Source organism: Arachis hypogaea, chromosome 3 (genome assembly GCF_003086295.3).
Source record: "Arachis hypogaea cultivar Tifrunner chromosome 3, arahy.Tifrunner.gnm2.J5K5, whole genome shotgun sequence".
Taxonomy (NCBI): domain Eukaryota; kingdom Viridiplantae; phylum Streptophyta; class Magnoliopsida; order Fabales; family Fabaceae; genus Arachis; species Arachis hypogaea.
The window spans coordinates 140486213-140503988 of NC_092038.1; the positions used below are offsets into that span (position 1 = coordinate 140486213).

Here is a 17776-nt window from a genome sequence, read left to right on the forward strand (position 1 = left end):
AATTTTTAGTCAATTTTTTTAATTATATAAATTTTAATTCTAATATAACCTAACGACACTTTGCACCAATATTTTTTTTAATTGAATTTTTATAATTTTTTTTCTTTTATTTGAGTTCCTTTACTAATTTTTTTTAGTTGAGTTCTTATATAATTAAACCAATTACTATCAAAAGAGATCTAGTTGAAAAAAAAAAAAATTGGTGCAGGGATCTAATTAAAAAGAACAAAATATAAAGACCTAATTAAATATTTTGTGAAATTATAGGATCAACAGAATAATTAAACTTAATCTAAATTTTTTATTATAAAAAAGAAAAAATATTTTAAACTCGTAGAAGGGGAAGTTTAATGGCGTAAAAAGAACGACAGCATTGGACTCGCGTATGGGGAGGAGGGTGCTTCACCTCGTTGTGGGATCAGAGGAAGCAGTACTTGAAACCTGCGAGTTGTGTCCCTCAAAATGTAAAAAATAATTACCCTGAACAAGAAAAAACGTATGGTCCAAATTTCACGTTTGAGATTTCAAATTCCATCAGCTGCAAATCGGACTATGCGATTTGTGAAGCAAAATTTCATGACCAAAGAATTCGCATGGTTCGAGTTGTGTACTCTGAATTTTTTCAATTTTTTAACACAAATTAGACCCTTCGATTTATGTACTCTATTTTTTTTAACTTTTTAAACATAAATCGGAAGGTCTGATTTGTGTACTCTCACAATTTTAAAAAACATAAAAAATTATCATATTAAAATATATCATTCATTTTGCTTTCATATCAAAATTTTTTAGCCTAACCTTATTCGGAATGATATGAAGCACAAGAAACGAGCAACAATGTCGTCCATTTTCTGGATACAACGCAAGAAGCAAGGAAAGATAAAAGAAAAAGAATATATCAACTCCAACAAATTCTGGTGAGTTGCTTGCTCGATCATAATCAACACTAGAAAAATTAAATTGGCTTGACTCACGAACCGGCTCAAATAATAAAAACATAATATATAATTCTATATCAATATAATAAATTATAATATATATATATATATATATATATATATATTAAAAATATTAAAAAAATAAATTTAATATATTATCTATTTATTAATTATAAATTTTTTATTTATGTCCTAAATCAAAATTATATATAAAAAATGACTATAAAATTTTAAACAATTAAGAACATTAATATATATTTAAAATTATATATTACTATTATATATATATATATATATATATATATATATATATATATATATATATTAAATTATTAATACGTATATACATTTAATCTATACTTTTAATATTATATATATAATCGAGCTAGTTCATGAACTAATGAGATGAGTTTATCTAGGATTTGGATTTTCTAAAGTTTGAATTTCACTTTAGAGAATAAAGTGTTATCTCTCACCATTTATTTTATAAGTGAGACCAAGAATAAACATGAGAGAGAAATCATTCAAGGGTAGAAGATCACACTTTACCTTCTAAAGTACAAATTTAAAATTTAAAGAATCCAAATTCGTTTATCTAAACTCAAGTTCAACTCATTTAATTTATGAGTTTAAATCTAAATTCAAGCTCAGCTCACCAACTCACGAATTCAACTTATCGAATTATTAATGAGTGGAGCTCGAATTGGCTCATGAGTTCACTTGAATCACTTTCAGCCCTACTCATGAGACATGGTTTTTATCTATATTTTCTGGGTAAGACTATGTAGGGCTATTTTTGGGCTTGGGCCCATTAATGCTCGAAAAAGTATGTAAGAGAAGAGAAAGAGAGGACGATGACATTGGTCAAAGTAAGTCAAGAGTCCATGACAAAAAAAAAAAAAAAAAGAAAGTCAAGAGTCACTCCATGAGCGTGCTGATTAAGGAACCACCCCCGAACTGACCAGTTATTAAAACACAACAGAACACAATCAACAATACACTTTCAATCAATTTTCTCTCTCTTTCAAAAAATTTACTGTTTCTTTTTGGAATGGGTAAAAGACTTAAATAGGGAAATACTTTATATTTGTGTTGCTGATGATGATAAGTTTTAAATAATTATTACTAATTTATTACTACTTTCTAATTCTATTCTCACTGTTTTTCTGGAAAAAGAAATTACTTAATGTTGTGAAGAAACTAACTTTTGGATAAACTTTTATTGTTCTTTACTCCTTTTTCTCTTTGAGCTTAAAGGCACTCATGCTCATCAAAACATGATAATGGGGTGTCCTTAGTGCATGTACGAGAGAAAATAATTGTACGAGGATTTTTTTTTCTTGCCTTTCCTTTCTAGCTAAGAAAACCATTTTCTTTTGCTTATTCTTACTCACTCTAATGGCTTTGCATTTTGAAGGGTCTTTGTGTTTTTGATCAAGCATTCAGCACTCTATGCGCTACTGAAATACCTCGTTGCATGGGAGACATGTTGAATTGGAGGAGTTCAAGAAGAAAGAATGCCATTGATTATAGTGATCATGGCTTTATGGACACACTGTTTTCATGGTCCCTTGAAAACATTTCCAATGAAGATCTTTACAGGGACAAGGTTAAGATTTCAATATTACAAAATTACTATTTTTTTTTAATTATTATTATTATTATTATTATTATTATTATTCATAAGTGATACAAGGTTTGATTTATCTTTTTTGTATCCACTATCACTACTTGTGTTGCAGTGTTGGTAACATGTTATTGGGATCAGAATGCCACAATTTGTATTTTAATTCAAGAGTTTGCATTCTTGTCATGCTAAACATGTTACGTGCGGATCCATTTTGAGTTATTTTCTTTGCTGTTTACACGTTACAGGTGAAACAAATTGATATGAGATTTAGCTCCATTGAACATTATTTTGGGTCATATGTGTACCCCTTGTTAGAAGAAACCAGAACACAGCTATGCTCAAGTATGGAAATCTTGTCCAGTGCACCTTTTGCAGAAGTAATCTCTCTTAAGGAGTTATATTCAACTGATAAGAAACTCTATGGTGTTAAGACTGGCATTTGGAAAAACAGGTTCTCCAATCATGGAAAAGAGCTATACAAAACGTTGTCCGGAGATGTTTTTCTTCTGGCTGATTTTAAACCGGAGACTTCAAATGATTTACAAAGGGTTGGAAGGATGTGGACCTTCGTATTGTCTGCTGGTATACCGGAGCAGGAACTTGAGGAAGACACTGATATTGTATCTTCTTTTAAGTTTACTGCATCTAAAGACATTGACGTTGATGAATTAAGGGAAAAATCTTTGTTTATGGTGTTTCTGACAAATATAATCCCCAACAGAAGAATATGGAAAGCATTGCACATGTCCCGGAATTCAAATCTGATCAAGAAAATTTTATGTGCTAGTGATGTGGTAAGACATTTAGTTTCATGTAATGGCTTTGTTCGCATTGTTTTCTATTTATAGGAATATATAATGTAGGAAAAAGATAAGTTGTTAATGTCAAAACACTCATATTATCATTATGTGCAAAGTATAACATTTTGTAATGAACTCAAGTAATTTAAAGATCTATTGCTGATTGTGTATGAGTCAAATAGTGTAATGTTGTTTTGCTATTGATATATGAGAAGATTCATGCCAATTAGCTTAATTGTTTGTGAAAATATAATTCTTTTTTATAATTATAAAAATGTAAATAACATTTTCTTATTAATTGTTATGTAACTATATTTCATCTCTAAATAAAATTTATTTTACCATCTGATTATTGCAACAACTTATGGATGTGTGATGCAATACAGGTTGAGGAAATTTGTGACTACTGCTCTTCAGAGATTGATGATCTAAGAAATGACACAACATATGAAAGTTTATTATCTGAGCTGAATGAGTCCCAATATAAGGCAATTTGTGCATGCCTTTCTTCCTCTCACTGCAATCATAAAGCTACTGTGGATCTCATTTGGGGTCCCCCAGGAACTGGGAAAACCAAGACTTTGGGAACACTTCTTTTTGCTCTATGGAAAATGAACTTTAGGATTCTTGTCTGTGCCCCAACAAATATTGCCATTAAAGAAGTGGCATCACGTTTCTTAAGTATCGTGAGAGAATCCTTTGATGGAAAATCTGATGATGTGTTCTGTTCATTAGGAGATATGCTCTTGTTTGGGAATCATGAGCGGCTCAAAGTTGGTGCAGACATTGAAGATATATATTTGGATTATCGGGTCAAGCAGCTCCTTACATGTGTTGATTGGAAATATTGTTTCGCTTCAATGATTGACCTTCTTGAAAATTGTGTTTCCAGTTATCATATATTTCTTGAGAATGAGTTGTTAAAGGAGCAAGGGCACGTTGATGATAAGTCTACTGATGAAACAAAAGATGGAAACTCATCAGATTGTAGTGAGGGGACACAGAAATCGTTTCTTGAGTTTATGAGAGAAAGGTTTCTTTCTTTGGCAACAGCACTCAGAAACCGTATTTCCATCTTATGTACTCATGTTGCCAGAAGTTACATTTTGGAGTATAACTTGGAAAACTTGGGCTGCCTTATTGAGTTACTTGATTCATTTGAAGATTTGCTGTTTCAAAATAATATCAACAGTGAAGTGTTGGAAGAGATTTTGTCACCTTCAGACATGTGCCACAGTTCTTCTGGGCCGTTTATGCGTGACGAAAGCTTATTGTACAAGAACAGAACTGAATGCTTGTCTTCTTTAAGAACCCTTAAAAGTTCTCTTGATGTACTCAACTTGCCAAATTTTTCAATCGAAACATCAATTAGAGAGTTCTGTTTCCAGACTTCCTCAATAATATTTTCCACTGCTTCTAGTTCTTCTAAGCTACATTCTGTTGCCATGGAGCCACTAAACATTTTGGTCATTGATGAGGCTGCACAGCTAAAGGAATGTGAATCAACAATTCCTTTGCAACTTCATGGCATAAATCATGCCATTCTTGTTGGAGATGAATGCCAGCTTCCAGCAATGGTTGAAAGTAAGGTACGTGAATGCTTCTTTGCTTTCATGCACATTATATAAATGTTAATACTTTAATTTGGTCAATTTTATATCTCTGGCCCCTGCAATCCACCATCTAAATCCTAGAATTTCCATCACAAATTAATATTTATGATTGTCGCTGTTCTCTCGAAGATTTCTTATGAAGCTGGTTTCGGAAGAAGCTTATTTGGGAGGCTGAGCTCATTGGGTCATCAAAATCACTTTCTCAATATACAGTATAGGATGCATCCAGCTATAAGTTACTTTCCAAATACACACTTCTATTTAAACCAAATTCTCGATGCTCCGAATGTGGGGAGAAAGAACTATAGAAAGAAGTATCTACCAGGGTCAATGTTCGGTCCTTACTCTTTCATAAACATAGTTGGTGGCAGAGAAGAATTTGATGATGCTGGACGCAGCAGAAAAAATATGGTTGAGGTGGCAATTGTGATGAAGATACTTAAAAATTGTTTCCAAGGTTTGTGGTTGTCTCTCCTCCTGTCTTTGTCCTCTTTTTCCTTTTTTGAATTCTCAGTAGTAATTTATAATATTATTGCATTTTATTATTTAATAGTCAGTAACAAAAAAAAAATTATTTTTGGAGTTTAAGACTTTGTTATGTCATTGTGTGTACCATTTCAGTGTTTAAATTATACAATTACAAATAGCCTAAAGAAAACAGTATGGTAATTTGGGAAACATACAAGATACATAAATCTGTTTAAAAAGTAACTACTTTCTTAGCATTTCTTTCCTTCAAAATAAACAATAAAAAATCTTCCCTTTATTTGAATATGTATGCTACTTTTTCTTGGTATGCAGGTTGGCTCGACTCGAAGGAGAATGTTAGTATAGGTATAGTGTCTCCATATGCTGCTCAAGTTGTTGCGATTCAGGATATGCTTGGACAGAAGTATAACAAGCATGATGGGTTTTATGTGAATGTGAAAACAATTGATGGCTTCCAAGGTGGAGAGCAAGACATTATTATATTATCAACAGTTAGAACTAATGGAGGCACTCTCCAGTTTATTTCATGTCCTCAGAGGACTAATGTTGCTCTTACAAGGGCTAGGTAGAACTTAATATCTAGCATTATTTTAAATTTGCATTGCTCTTTTGTCTGAAATTGTAATGTTGCTTTGATATCCAACAGACACTGTCTATGGATATTGGGGAGTGAAAGAGCCTTAGCAAGTCAAGATAATGTTTGGAAAGCTTTGGTGCTTGATGCTAAAAAGCGTCAATGTTTCTTTGATGCTGATGAAAATGAAGAATTGGCAAAAACTATTTGGGATGTCAGGAAAGAACTTGATCAATTTGATGATTTGCTGAATGCTGATAGTCTCCTTTTCAGAAATTCCATATGGAAGGTATTTGTGATTCTCAATCTTGTGGTTTTGACTTATTATTTCTGGCTTTGATATTCTCAGCATCAACTTAACCTTTGATTAACCACGGCCATTCTTCCATTGTTTTGCAGGTTCTTTTCAGTGATAACTTCCTTAAATCATTTAAAAAACTGCGATCAAAGAGAACCAAAAAGTCTGTTATAAGCCTCTTACTTAAACTTTCCAGTGGATGGAGACCCAAAAGGATGAAAGTGGATGTGCTTTGTGGGAATTCATCGCAGATGTTGAAGCAATTCAAGGTTGAAGGTCTCTATGTCATTTGTTCAACGGACATAGAAAAGGAATCAAGGTATATGCAAGTTTTAAAGATATGGGATGTACTGCCTCCAGAGGATATCCCTAAACTAGTGAGACGCCTTGATAACATATTTGGAAGCTATAGTGATGATTTTGTTAGTCGTTGCAATGAGAAATATTTTGAGGGGTAAGTATGTCAAGTTTGCATTTTATTGTACCTATGCTATTATGGCTAGTTGATGTCAATGTGTTTTGCTTTTGCAGGAAAATTGAGATTCCAATGAGCTGGGAAAAGTCAATTGAGATCATCAGATTTAAGAATCTTGATACTAGTGTAAATGATGCAGAATTAGGTCCTCAAGGTGATCAAAGACTTTATATTGAGAATTCAAACGTTGAAGAGAGTCTTTTGTTGATGAAATTCTACTCTCTATCCTCGGTTGTGGTCAATCACTTGCTTTCTGACTGTGACAACAATGAATTGGATCTTCCGTTTGAAGTAACAGACGAGGAACGAGAGATAATCCTCTTTCCTAAAAGCACCTTTGTGCTTGGTCGCTCTGGTACTGGAAAAACTACTGTTCTGACCATGAAGTTATTTCAAAAGGAGGACTTGCACCACAAGTCTGTTGAAGCGGCGTATGCAACTACTAGTTCAGCAGTTCCTTGTTTGAATCAGGATTACAAAGAGAGTTCTTCTGTCAATGACAGGCCTGTCTTACGTCAGTTATTTGTAACAGTGAGTCCCAAGTTATGTCAAGCAGTAAAATATCACGTTGTTCGTCTAAAAAGGTGTGTAACTTCTTTGATTCATCATCTCAGATGAATGGCAGGGTAAACATCTTTTTAATTTGAAATATGCGTACTATTTTTGTTGTAATCTGTTTTGAAGTCCATCATATCGTTATCCATCCATGTTTATCTTCGTAACATTTTATGCATTGAAACTTTGGAAATGTGATAGTTTTAAAAAAAAAATGTTATTTTGTTGATTCCAGACGTAGCTTCCATTTGTATGAATATATTCATGGATTACTTTGTTGTATTAATGGAGGAAATATAGTCCCCAGTGGTTAAATCTGGATTTTCAAATGGATTTAAGTTTATCATTTAAGTATAGCTACATTTTTTTCATGCATATTTGTTTAGAAACTGTTTAGAAGCAAATATTTTTCAACCTGACAGGTGTATTCAAAGAAAAATAGTTCACTTTCTGCTCCAGTCAAAATATGAAATATGCCAACTGTCATCCCTTTCAGTTTGGATATGATAAATATATTGCCAGTGTGTTCCGACTTCTGTTTTCATGAACCATAGAAGAAACATATTTGTTGCTTTGTAGTGAATTACATGTAAAGTTTCTTAGTGTTGCCTTTCTAAGAAACTTTGTCATAAGTTCACACTCTCTTAGCTCCTTAATTCGTTTTCCTCATTATGAGTCTAGCATGTCAAAGTCATTTAAGTTAATTTGGTCCTCATGTGCTTTGTAAGTTTCTTAAATTTCATCTGTGTCACATATTTTGTGCATGATTTGGTTTATAACTAATATTATCAGACATTGTGCTAACAGATCTATATGTGGTGGCAATGTTTCTGCTGAGAGGAATCCTATGGATGAAGATATTGATGTTAATGCATTGCAATTCAAGAATATTGCAGATTCTTTTATTGATTTGCCTACAGATGCTTACCCACTTGTCATAACATTTCAGAAGTTTTTACTGATGCTTGATGGAACTTTGGGGAATTCCTTTTTTGGAAGATTCAGTAACCTTGATTCTAATAGTCAAAATCTTGGTGTCAGTTCTGTTGCTTTAGAGACCTTCATAAGAAATAAGGAGGTGACTTATGATAGGTTTGCTGCATTATATTGGCCTCATTTCAATCTCCAACACACTAAGAAGCTTGATTGCTCTAGAGTATTCATTGAAATCATATCACATATAAAAGGTGGTATCCAAGCTATGGAGCCTGGTGAGGGTAAGCTAAGCCGAAACGATTATCTCCTGCTGTCTGAAAATCGTGCTTCAAGCTTAACTAAACAGAAAAGAGAGATGATATATGATGTTTATCTAAGTTATGAAAAACTGAAGCTAGATAAAGGAGAGTTTGATATGGCTGATATTGTAGTAGACTTGCATCGTCGACTCAGAAGTAAAAGATATGAGGGTGATGAAATGCATTTTGTATATATTGATGAGGTGCAAGATCTAACAATGAGTCAAATTGCTTTGTTTAGATATGTGTGCCAAAATGTAGAAGAGGGGTTTGTTTTTTCTGGAGATACAGCACAAACTATAGCAAGGGGAATTGATTTTAGGTTCCAGGATATAAAATCTCTCTTCTACAAAAAGTTTGTGTTAGAGTCAAGGAGAAACACATACAATTATGGAAAAGAGAAAATTTCAGATATTTTCTTATTGAACCAGAATTTTCGCACCCATGCTGGAGTGCTGAAGTTATCCCAAAGTACCATTGAGCTTCTTTTTCGCTTTTTCCCTTATTCTATTGATGTCTTGAAGCCGGAAACCAGTTTGATATTTGGTGAAGCTCCCGTGGTTCTTGAATGTGGAAATAAAGAAAATGCAATTGTAACTATATTTGGAAATAGTGGACATATGACAGGAAAAATTGTTGGTTTTGGAGCTGAACAAGTAATTTTGGTACGAGATGATTTTGTTCGAAGGGAAGTTCTGGATTATGTGGGGAAACAGGCACTTGTATTAACCATTTTGGAGTGCAAAGGTCTAGAATTTCAGGTTATCTCATAACTATCCCATTTAGTTTATTTATGCTATGTTATATCTTTTTAATGGTCTTTTGTGCTATTTTCCAGGATGTATTGCTCTACAACTTTTTTGGCTCTTCGCCCTTGAAAAATCAATGGAGGGTGGTATATGAATATATGAAGGAACAAGATATGTTGGAACCTAAAGAACTTAAGGCTTATCCAAGTTTTAATGAATCAAAACACAATATTCTGTGTTCTGAACTCAAGCAGCTGTATGTGGCCATAACCCGTACAAGGCAGAGATTGTGGATTTGTGAGAATACAGAAGAATTCTCGAGACCCATGTTTGACTATTGGAAAAAGAAATGTCTTGTCCAGTTCAAAGAATTGGATGATTCACTTGCTCAAGCAATGAAAGTTGCAAGCAGTCCAGAAGAATGGAAGTCGCGTGGCATAAAGGTTCTTTTTGTTCTCGAGCATTATTTTCGTTGTGTTTCCTTAAAAAAGAATTAACATATCCATTATTCAGTATACTACTTTTGAATTTAGATTGACTCATTATTTATTGGTGTCATGTCATGGTAGTTCATTATAATTTGTTTAGCCATATAGAAGTAATATTTGTATAGCTATTAAATGCTCTCATGGTATATCACAGTTCTCTCATATAGGTCTATAATATGTGAACCATAGAGAAAATTGTTGCGAACAATTTTGTTTGACAATTCTTTTTCCAAACCAAGATTATATCATTATGATTCTTCCTTTGCAGCTTTATAATCAAAATAACTATGAGATGGCGACAATGTGTTTTGAAAGAGCAGGGGACTCCTACTGGGAGAAAAAGTCTAAGGCTGCTGGTCTTAGGGCAACTGCAAACCGTTTGCGTGATTTGAATCCTGAAGATGCGCATGAAATTCTTAGGCAAGCTGCTGAAATTTTTGAAGGAATAGGAATGATTGATACTGCAGCTCAATGTTTTTCAGATTTGGGGGATCATGAAAAAGCTGGTATAAATTTGAAGTTTAGCTTCTATATCTATGCTTATCATCTGTTATTAGTTACTTCTCCACATTTTTTTTTCTCTTTTCTTGTTTTAAAGATTTTCTGATTTGACATTAAGAAATTAATGACTAGGCCTGTTGGGCTAAGTTACCCAGGTTGCTGAATTAAACACATTTAAAAAGAGAACAAGTTGAAACCCATAAATAGAAGCTCTTCTACGGTAGCACTAACAGTTAATATCTAACAGCAGTATCATATTTGACATTTCTATGTCCCCTATTAAACATGCATTATTGTGTGATTCATCATAAACCAAGCTCTTCCATTCATATCAAGATAGTAACAATATTTTGGATCATAAAATATCCTAATCCTTCCATTATTTTACTTTCTGTTTCATTTTTAATATATTAGAATATTTATATATCTTGAAAATGTATATGATCACTTTAAGATTTGTAAACTTCTCTACTTAGAAGATTTATTTTCTTTTGCTATTAGGGAAACTTTATTTGGAGAAGTGTGAGGAGCCTGATTTTAAAAGAGCAGGAGATTGTTTTTATCTAGCTGGATGTTGTGAAATGGCAGCTCAAGTGTATGCTAAAGGCAAGTTTTTCTCAGATTGTTTGAGTGTTTGTGCAAAAGGAGGGCTTTTTGACCTTGGCTTATACTACATTCAGCATTGGAAGCATAATGAGTCTGCTGGCCCCATTATGGCTAGAAGTCATGAACTATACACAATGGAGCAAAAGTTTCTTGAAAGTTGTGCTCATCATTATTATGATCGTAAAGATACCAGATCCATGATGAAATTTGTTCGAGCTTTCGATTCCATTGAATCGAAACGTGAGTTCTTACGTTCGTTAAGTTTACTTACTGAGCTCCTCTTGTTGGAAGAGGAATTAGGAAACTTTGCGGAGGCAGCAGACATTGCTAAGATGATGGGTGACATTTTGTGTGAGGCTGATTTGCTAGCCAAAGCTTGTAAGTTTGTTGAAGCTTATGAACGTATTCTTTTCTACGTTGTTGCGAATTCTCTTTGGTCTTCGGGGAGCAAAGGATGGCCCTTGAAACAGTTTGCAGAGAAGGTCGAGCTTTTGAATAGAGCCTTGTCATTTGCTAAGGAAACATCTAGCAGCTTTCATGAGCGTGCTTCTACTGAGGCTGAAATATTATCACGTGAGGATAGTAATATCTTCAAAATAATGATTCATTTAAAATCTTCTCGAATGCATGGAAGTATCAGAGGTGAAATATTGTGTTTGTGGAAACTTTTGGATGTACATTTTCAGATGAACACCTCAAAGTATTTCTGGAAAAATAATGTGTTTGATGATTCTGTGGAAGGAATGATTGTGAAGAATCAGCTTTCTGTGGAGACTTTGTTTTACTGTTGGACAAGTTGGAAGGATAACATTCTCCGTGTATTGGAATATCTTCCAAGTTTCAAATGCCAAGAAATTCAGCAGCATAACAGCTATGGATTGTTTGCATTGGATTATTTGGGTGTTCAAAAACAGAATGACATGTACCTTCTACTTGTCCCTGATGCTAATTGGGTGATAAAATTGGGTGACAAATTTCTGAAGAAGAATGGGAGGCTAGTATCTGTTGATGTTCATGCTTTAGTCTCTGCAGCAGAGAGTTATTGGTGTTCAGAGCTATTTTCTGTTGGTATGGATGTCTTGCACAACCTTGATGCACTTTACAAATATTCAGTTAACAAGGTTATTTCAGAATTTTGTCAACTCAGGTGTTTGATGCTTATCTATGATGTTGCGAATTTTCTGTGCAAATCCAAGTGTTTTAGCTGCAGCCATGGTTACATGAAAACACTGGAGAAATTTTCCAGATATCCAATTGATGTTTTCCCGCGTTATATAGCTCTTCTAAATGGGAAGTTATTAACAAAAGACATGTTTTCTCTTAAGGAAACTGGGACTTATCGGGATTTGGTGGAAAAGGTGGTCTTTGAGAACCTTAAACAATATAGGTTGACTTATGGTCAAATTGGAAGAGTGGTAGTTATGATTCTTGGTACACCTAAATTTAATAGGGAACTATTTGTGGAAATTGTGACAAAATGGGAAGGTAATCTACCTTGGCAAGAATTCATTAAGAGCTTGTATCGGAATTCAACAAAGGAATCTTCGAAGTTCAATGAAGCAAGTGAAGAGCTGCTTCACATGCGTAAGTTTTATGAAGCTGTGCAGTATACTTACCATGTCAATTGGGAGATTGAAATTGACTATATTTCTCCCGGTTGTTTTATATATCTCACTGAACACCTTTTTCTCTTAGCATCCCGTTGGAGGGGTTTGGTTGTTGCCACAAAGTCATCTTTGGTTGAATGGCTCATTTACCAGGAAGGAAACTCCCCTAAAGATTTGAGTTCAAAGGATGGTGTACCACAAATTGTTGAAGATGTCCATAGGTTCATTTACAAAGTCATCCGCGTGCTTCTTAGTGAACCAATTACAGTAAAAAAGTGGATTAGAAAATCAAACATGAATGTGGACCATTATTATCCATTGTTTGTTCTAAGATTGGTTGTCTTACTATGTTTGCTTCATCTCAGCTCTGGGCTCTATCTAGATTTACTTCATGATTTGTTCCGGAAGAACAGCAGCATATCTGCTCAATGTGCACACCTGCCTCGGGAATTTCTTGATGTTCTTCGCAAAGGAAAGAATAGCCTGGGCTTGAAAGTATATGCTGAGGCATTTAAAGTGATTGATGATCCCTTGGTAATTGTCAATTTACGAAAGAATGCTTCGAAATTTGTGTCCCCAGATGCTACCATTATTGATTTAATGACATGCCAGAAACAAGAGCTCATGTTAAAAGTATTGCTTGAAAAACAAGTAGATGATACTGCCGCAGTTATAACAGAAGCTTCTGACACAAAATCTAATGTGTTTCCTTCAACAAATTGTTCAGATCTCCCAAATAGAAGTTCTGTTCTTGTTTCGGATCAGCCATCGAACAGTGGGGGAATTAGACATAATGAGTCTATGAATGTTCTCGGCTTCTGGGATGTGTTGGAGAAGTTACAGTTGGCTGTAGATGAATCATGTATGGTTAAGGTTTCGCATTATTCCATCCTGATACAGGTATGCTTCTTCCTTCATTGTTTTCGTGTTTAGAGTCTAAGATGGGCCTTATATCTTTGAAAAATAATTATGTGCTTCTCCCCTTTCACACTCTTCAGGAGAATTTCCTTGACCCTTGCATTGAGCTGCTAATTTCTTCAATATGGGGAAGCTTACCGAAAAACCCTGTAAACCTTGAAAACAAAAATGAAATGGGAGAGGTGTTGAGCTTGCTTGATGAACTGAAGCAGCTTTCTTCATCATTGATTGCAACGTAAGTTACAGAAATATTCTCTCTTACTGAATTTTATTTTGGACTTGTACTATCAAATCAGTAAGTTATAGAAGTATTTTTAACTTTCTGCGGGAACTTTGTGATTGTCTTCTCCTTTAGTGATTTGAAGAACCAACTTCCGGTTATTGGTGAACTTTCTAAGAAAATTCTTTCGAGACAACCGAAAGTATCACATATCTTGGATCAGCTGTTTCTGCTGTGCGAGAAGAAAGTTGTTGTTGACTATGGTGTAGCTTCAGAAGCGAGCACAGCAGCATTGGACAATCATGACCTGGGGCAAAGTGCTCTGGAGGAATCAAAAGACAAAATGTCCAAGAATTCTCCAGTCAACATCAATTCAGGATCTGGAAATACCAAGGGGAATGGAAAAGGGAAGAAAAACAATTCTAAGAAAAAGAAGGGAGGCAGAAAAGGGAAGTGAAAGTACTTACTTCCCTTGGTGAGAACTGTTGTCAGCTTTTGTGTAGACATAGATGTAGTAATTAAATATGCTTGAACTGTGTGGTTTTGTTTGTTCTGATTGTGTATATCCTTTGCAGTAAATAAAACTTTAATCAGTAATTTCCCCAAACCCAAGATTTGGCTCCTGCATTTCTTAGCCATCACACATCTGCTGATTGCAGCTGTGATAGATTGCTTAATGAAAGCCATTTACTCTCTCATTTTAAACACACCTACACTGCTCACACGACAACCAAATGCACAACAAACGCTAATTCAGATTTTAAATGTGAAATTTGCAGAAATCTTATCCCGTATACTCAACCATTGTGTTCTTTGTATTTTGGAATTTGTTAATCAAGATTGAATAATATTTGTCTGAAAAATAAACAAAATATCCTTCGTAGTTTCTCTAACGCTTGAATTCAGTTGTCAGAATCTTAGTTTCTCTAACAATTTCTTTAGATAAACCCAAAGTTAGTCTTCATTATAAACTCTTATAATACAACATCGACTAATACATTTTCATGTTGTTATTTCATTTGAACAGAAGTTTACTAATACTAATATAATAGTTCATGTAAAATGGCTGTTGTAAAATATACCAAATCACATATCGACTTAACAGTTACCAAATCGCATTTAAGTTCCACATATTGATGAACACACGAAACAATCGCAAATTGTTGACATATTTTTGTCGCATGTAAAATGGAATCTGTTGAGTCTGCAACGGAATTTTGACTTCTAATAGATAGAAAGTAATATGAAATTAAACATTATTCACAATAATACACTCGTTATATAATTATTAAAGAGAAAAAAAAGAAAGAAAATGAATAATTGCTATGGATGTGAATTCCTTTGATTTTTAATTGAATTGAATACATTTTGATTTCAATCATTTATATAGTTTTCTAACTTCTATAAATAACAAGAGAGTATACTATAAAATAGTTTCCTATAAAAACTCTTTAACTATCTACCATTTTCTCTCTTTCATTCTTTGTCTGCATCCCTTTGTTTTCTTTCTACCTTTCTTTTATTCTCACAATTCTCCACCTCGTTCACAATTTGAAATCTACTCAAATTTTGGACGATCAAAGTGTGGTATTCATATTCGGTTGCATCATTTTTACAATGACTGCTTACGTTCCTTTGTTCAGGATCAAACCAATCGTAGTTCCGCTATTTCTCCATGTAATGCCTAACATGAAGCAATATTGAGCAATTCCAAACAGTGCTGGAACATATTTTCTGACACTACTTTAGTCAACATATCAACAGGGTTTTCATCTGTGTGTACTTTTATAAGAGAAATGTTGTCTTTCTCTATAACATCGCGCACGAAGTGATATCTTAGATCAATATGCTTAGTACAAGCATGATGAACCTGATTTTTAGCCAAATGAATTGCACTTTGACTATCACAACTCAGATTCACGCAATCTTACTTCAACCCCAAATCATCTAGAAGACCCCTTAGCCACAATGCTTCTTTCGCCCCTTCTGCTACTGCCATGTACTCAGCCTCTGTAATAGATAGTGTCACTGTAGCTTGTAATATCAATCGCCAACTAACTGGAGCACCTTGTATTTTATATACATAACCAGTCGTAGAACATCTTCTATCTAAATCACTAGCATAATCAAAATCAACAAAGCCGCTGATTTGACATGATTTTTCACTAAAACATAAACCTGTGTCAATGATACCCTTCAAGTATCTTAATATCCACTTGACTGCTTCCCAGTGTGCCTTACCCGGGTTCGCCATGAACCTGCTAACAACACTGATTGCTTGTGAAATATCTGGGCGTGTACATACCATAGCATACATTAGGCTACCGACTGGACTAGCATAAGGTACATTTTCCATGTAAGCCTTATCCTCTGCTGTTGTGGGAGATTGTTTACCAGAGAGTCTAAAATGTGGAGCCAACGGCGTTACCACCGATTTAGCATTTTTTATTTCAAACCTTTCAATGACGCGCTCAATGTATCATCTTTGGCTCAAGAACAATTTTTTACTTGATCTCTCTCTTTTAATTTTCATGCCTAATATTTTTCGTGCAGCACCCAAGTCTTTTGTTTCAAATTCCTTACCAAGTTGAACCTTTAACATATCTATCTCTACCTTGCTCTTAGAGGCAATAAGCATGTCATCCACATACAATAGAAGATAGATATAATCACCTCCAGGAAGCTTACAAATGTATACACAACAATCATAATTACTTCTAGAAAAATCTTGTTTTAACATAAAGAAGTCAAATCGCTTATACCATTGTCGAGGAGATTGTTTCAATCCATATAGCAATTTCCTCAAGCAACATACCTGACTTTCTTTACCCTCAACCTTAAAACCCTCAGGTTGATACATGTAGATTTCTTCCTCTAAGTCACCGTGCAAGGATGCAGTCTTCACGTCTAGTTGTTCCAACTCAAGATCACCATGAGTGACAAGACTTAAAAGCACCCGTATGGAAGTGTGTTTCACCACAGGAGAAAATATCTCATTGTAATCAACACCTTCTTTCTGTGCAAATCCATTTGCTACTAACCTAACTTTGAATCTTGTACCATCTGACTTAGTAGGATCTTCTTTTCTTTTATACACCCACTTACAACCAATTGCAGTCTTTCCCACGGGCAATGGGATCACATCCCATGTCTTGTTCTTATAAAGAGATTGCATCTCTTCCTCCAAAGCGACTAACCAACTCTCTCTATCTTTGTCTTTGATAGCATGTTTGAAGGTGACCGGCTCATCATCTTTCACTGAGAGTGCATAATCTACCAATTTTACCTGTCCATAATGTCTCAAAGGCTTGTCTGACCCGAACTTCTGAACAAATTTATAATTCCTCTTTGGCCTAGTAGATGCCAAAGAATTCTGCTACTGCTGTTGTAATGCATGTGCATTTTCTCGCTGAATTTTTTCATGATCAAGTTCATCCTCTACGTCATCTTGAGTAGCATTAGGATGCTCCACCTGAATATTACTAGAGTCTATTTGTTAGTATTTAGACTCTATCTCCACCACTTGAGTATTTGAAGTTTTTCCAACATCACCATTATCTGGCACCATATCTTTAGACAAAGCTACCACAGATCGTTCATCAAAGGTAATATCTCTACTAATTACAAACTTAGAATCATTTACACTCCAAAGGCGATAGCCTTGAACCCCTCTTGGATATCCCAAAAAGATTGTCTTCTTAGCTCTATCATCAAGCTTATTATCTTTGACATGATAATAGGTTGTGCATTCAAAGACTGTGAGTTTCTCGTAATCTGCATGTTCCCCTGACCACACCTTATAAGGTGTGTCTCCATCTAGAGAAGAATGTGGGGATCGATTTACTATGTAGCAAACTGTAGCAACCGATTCTGCCCACCATTCTCTGCATAACCCGGAACTAGAGCGTATACACCTTGCCTTCTCAAGTAGCGTATGATTCAGTCGTTCAGCGACTCCATTCTGTTGTGGTGTTTCTCTAACTGTCCAGTGTCTTGCAATTCCTTCTCGGTCACAAAACTCCTTGAAAGCCACATCCGTGTACTCTGTGCCATTATCAGATCGTAGAGTTTTCAGCTTCC

The 17776-nt window shown here is 34.6% G+C and overlaps 1 protein-coding gene across 1 annotated transcript; it reads left to right on the forward strand.

Moving 5' to 3' along the window:
• The first annotated feature begins 1937 nt into the window (after positions 1-1937).
• On the forward strand, positions 1938-14303 carry LOC112734666 (uncharacterized). Its single transcript, XM_025784081.2, has 15 exons — positions 1938-2259; positions 2356-2547; positions 2814-3362; positions 3755-4957; positions 5111-5438; positions 5783-6035; positions 6117-6333; positions 6444-6796; positions 6874-7401; positions 8180-9368; positions 9446-9799; positions 10113-10350; positions 10847-13458; positions 13557-13711; positions 13832-14303. Exons 2-15 carry the CDS (start codon positions 2416-2418, stop codon positions 14151-14153), a joined length of 8433 nt encoding a protein of 2810 aa, XP_025639866.1. The 5' UTR covers positions 1938-2259; positions 2356-2415; the 3' UTR covers positions 14154-14303.
• Positions 14304-17776: the final 3473 nt, after the last annotated feature.

Excerpts from the sequence above, each read along its gene's own strand:
- LOC112734666 (XM_025784081.2), top strand. The coding sequence starts at position 2,416 with ATGGGAGACATGTTGAATTGGAGGAGTTCAAGAAGAAAGAATGCCATT. Across the intron at positions 3,363-3,754 it reads TTTTATGTGCTAGTGATGTG|GTTGAGGAAATTTGTGACTA; the intron begins GTAAGACATTTA and ends GATGCAATACAG. Across the intron at positions 6,036-6,116 it reads GTTGCTCTTACAAGGGCTAG|ACACTGTCTATGGATATTGG; the intron begins GTAGAACTTAAT and ends GATATCCAACAG.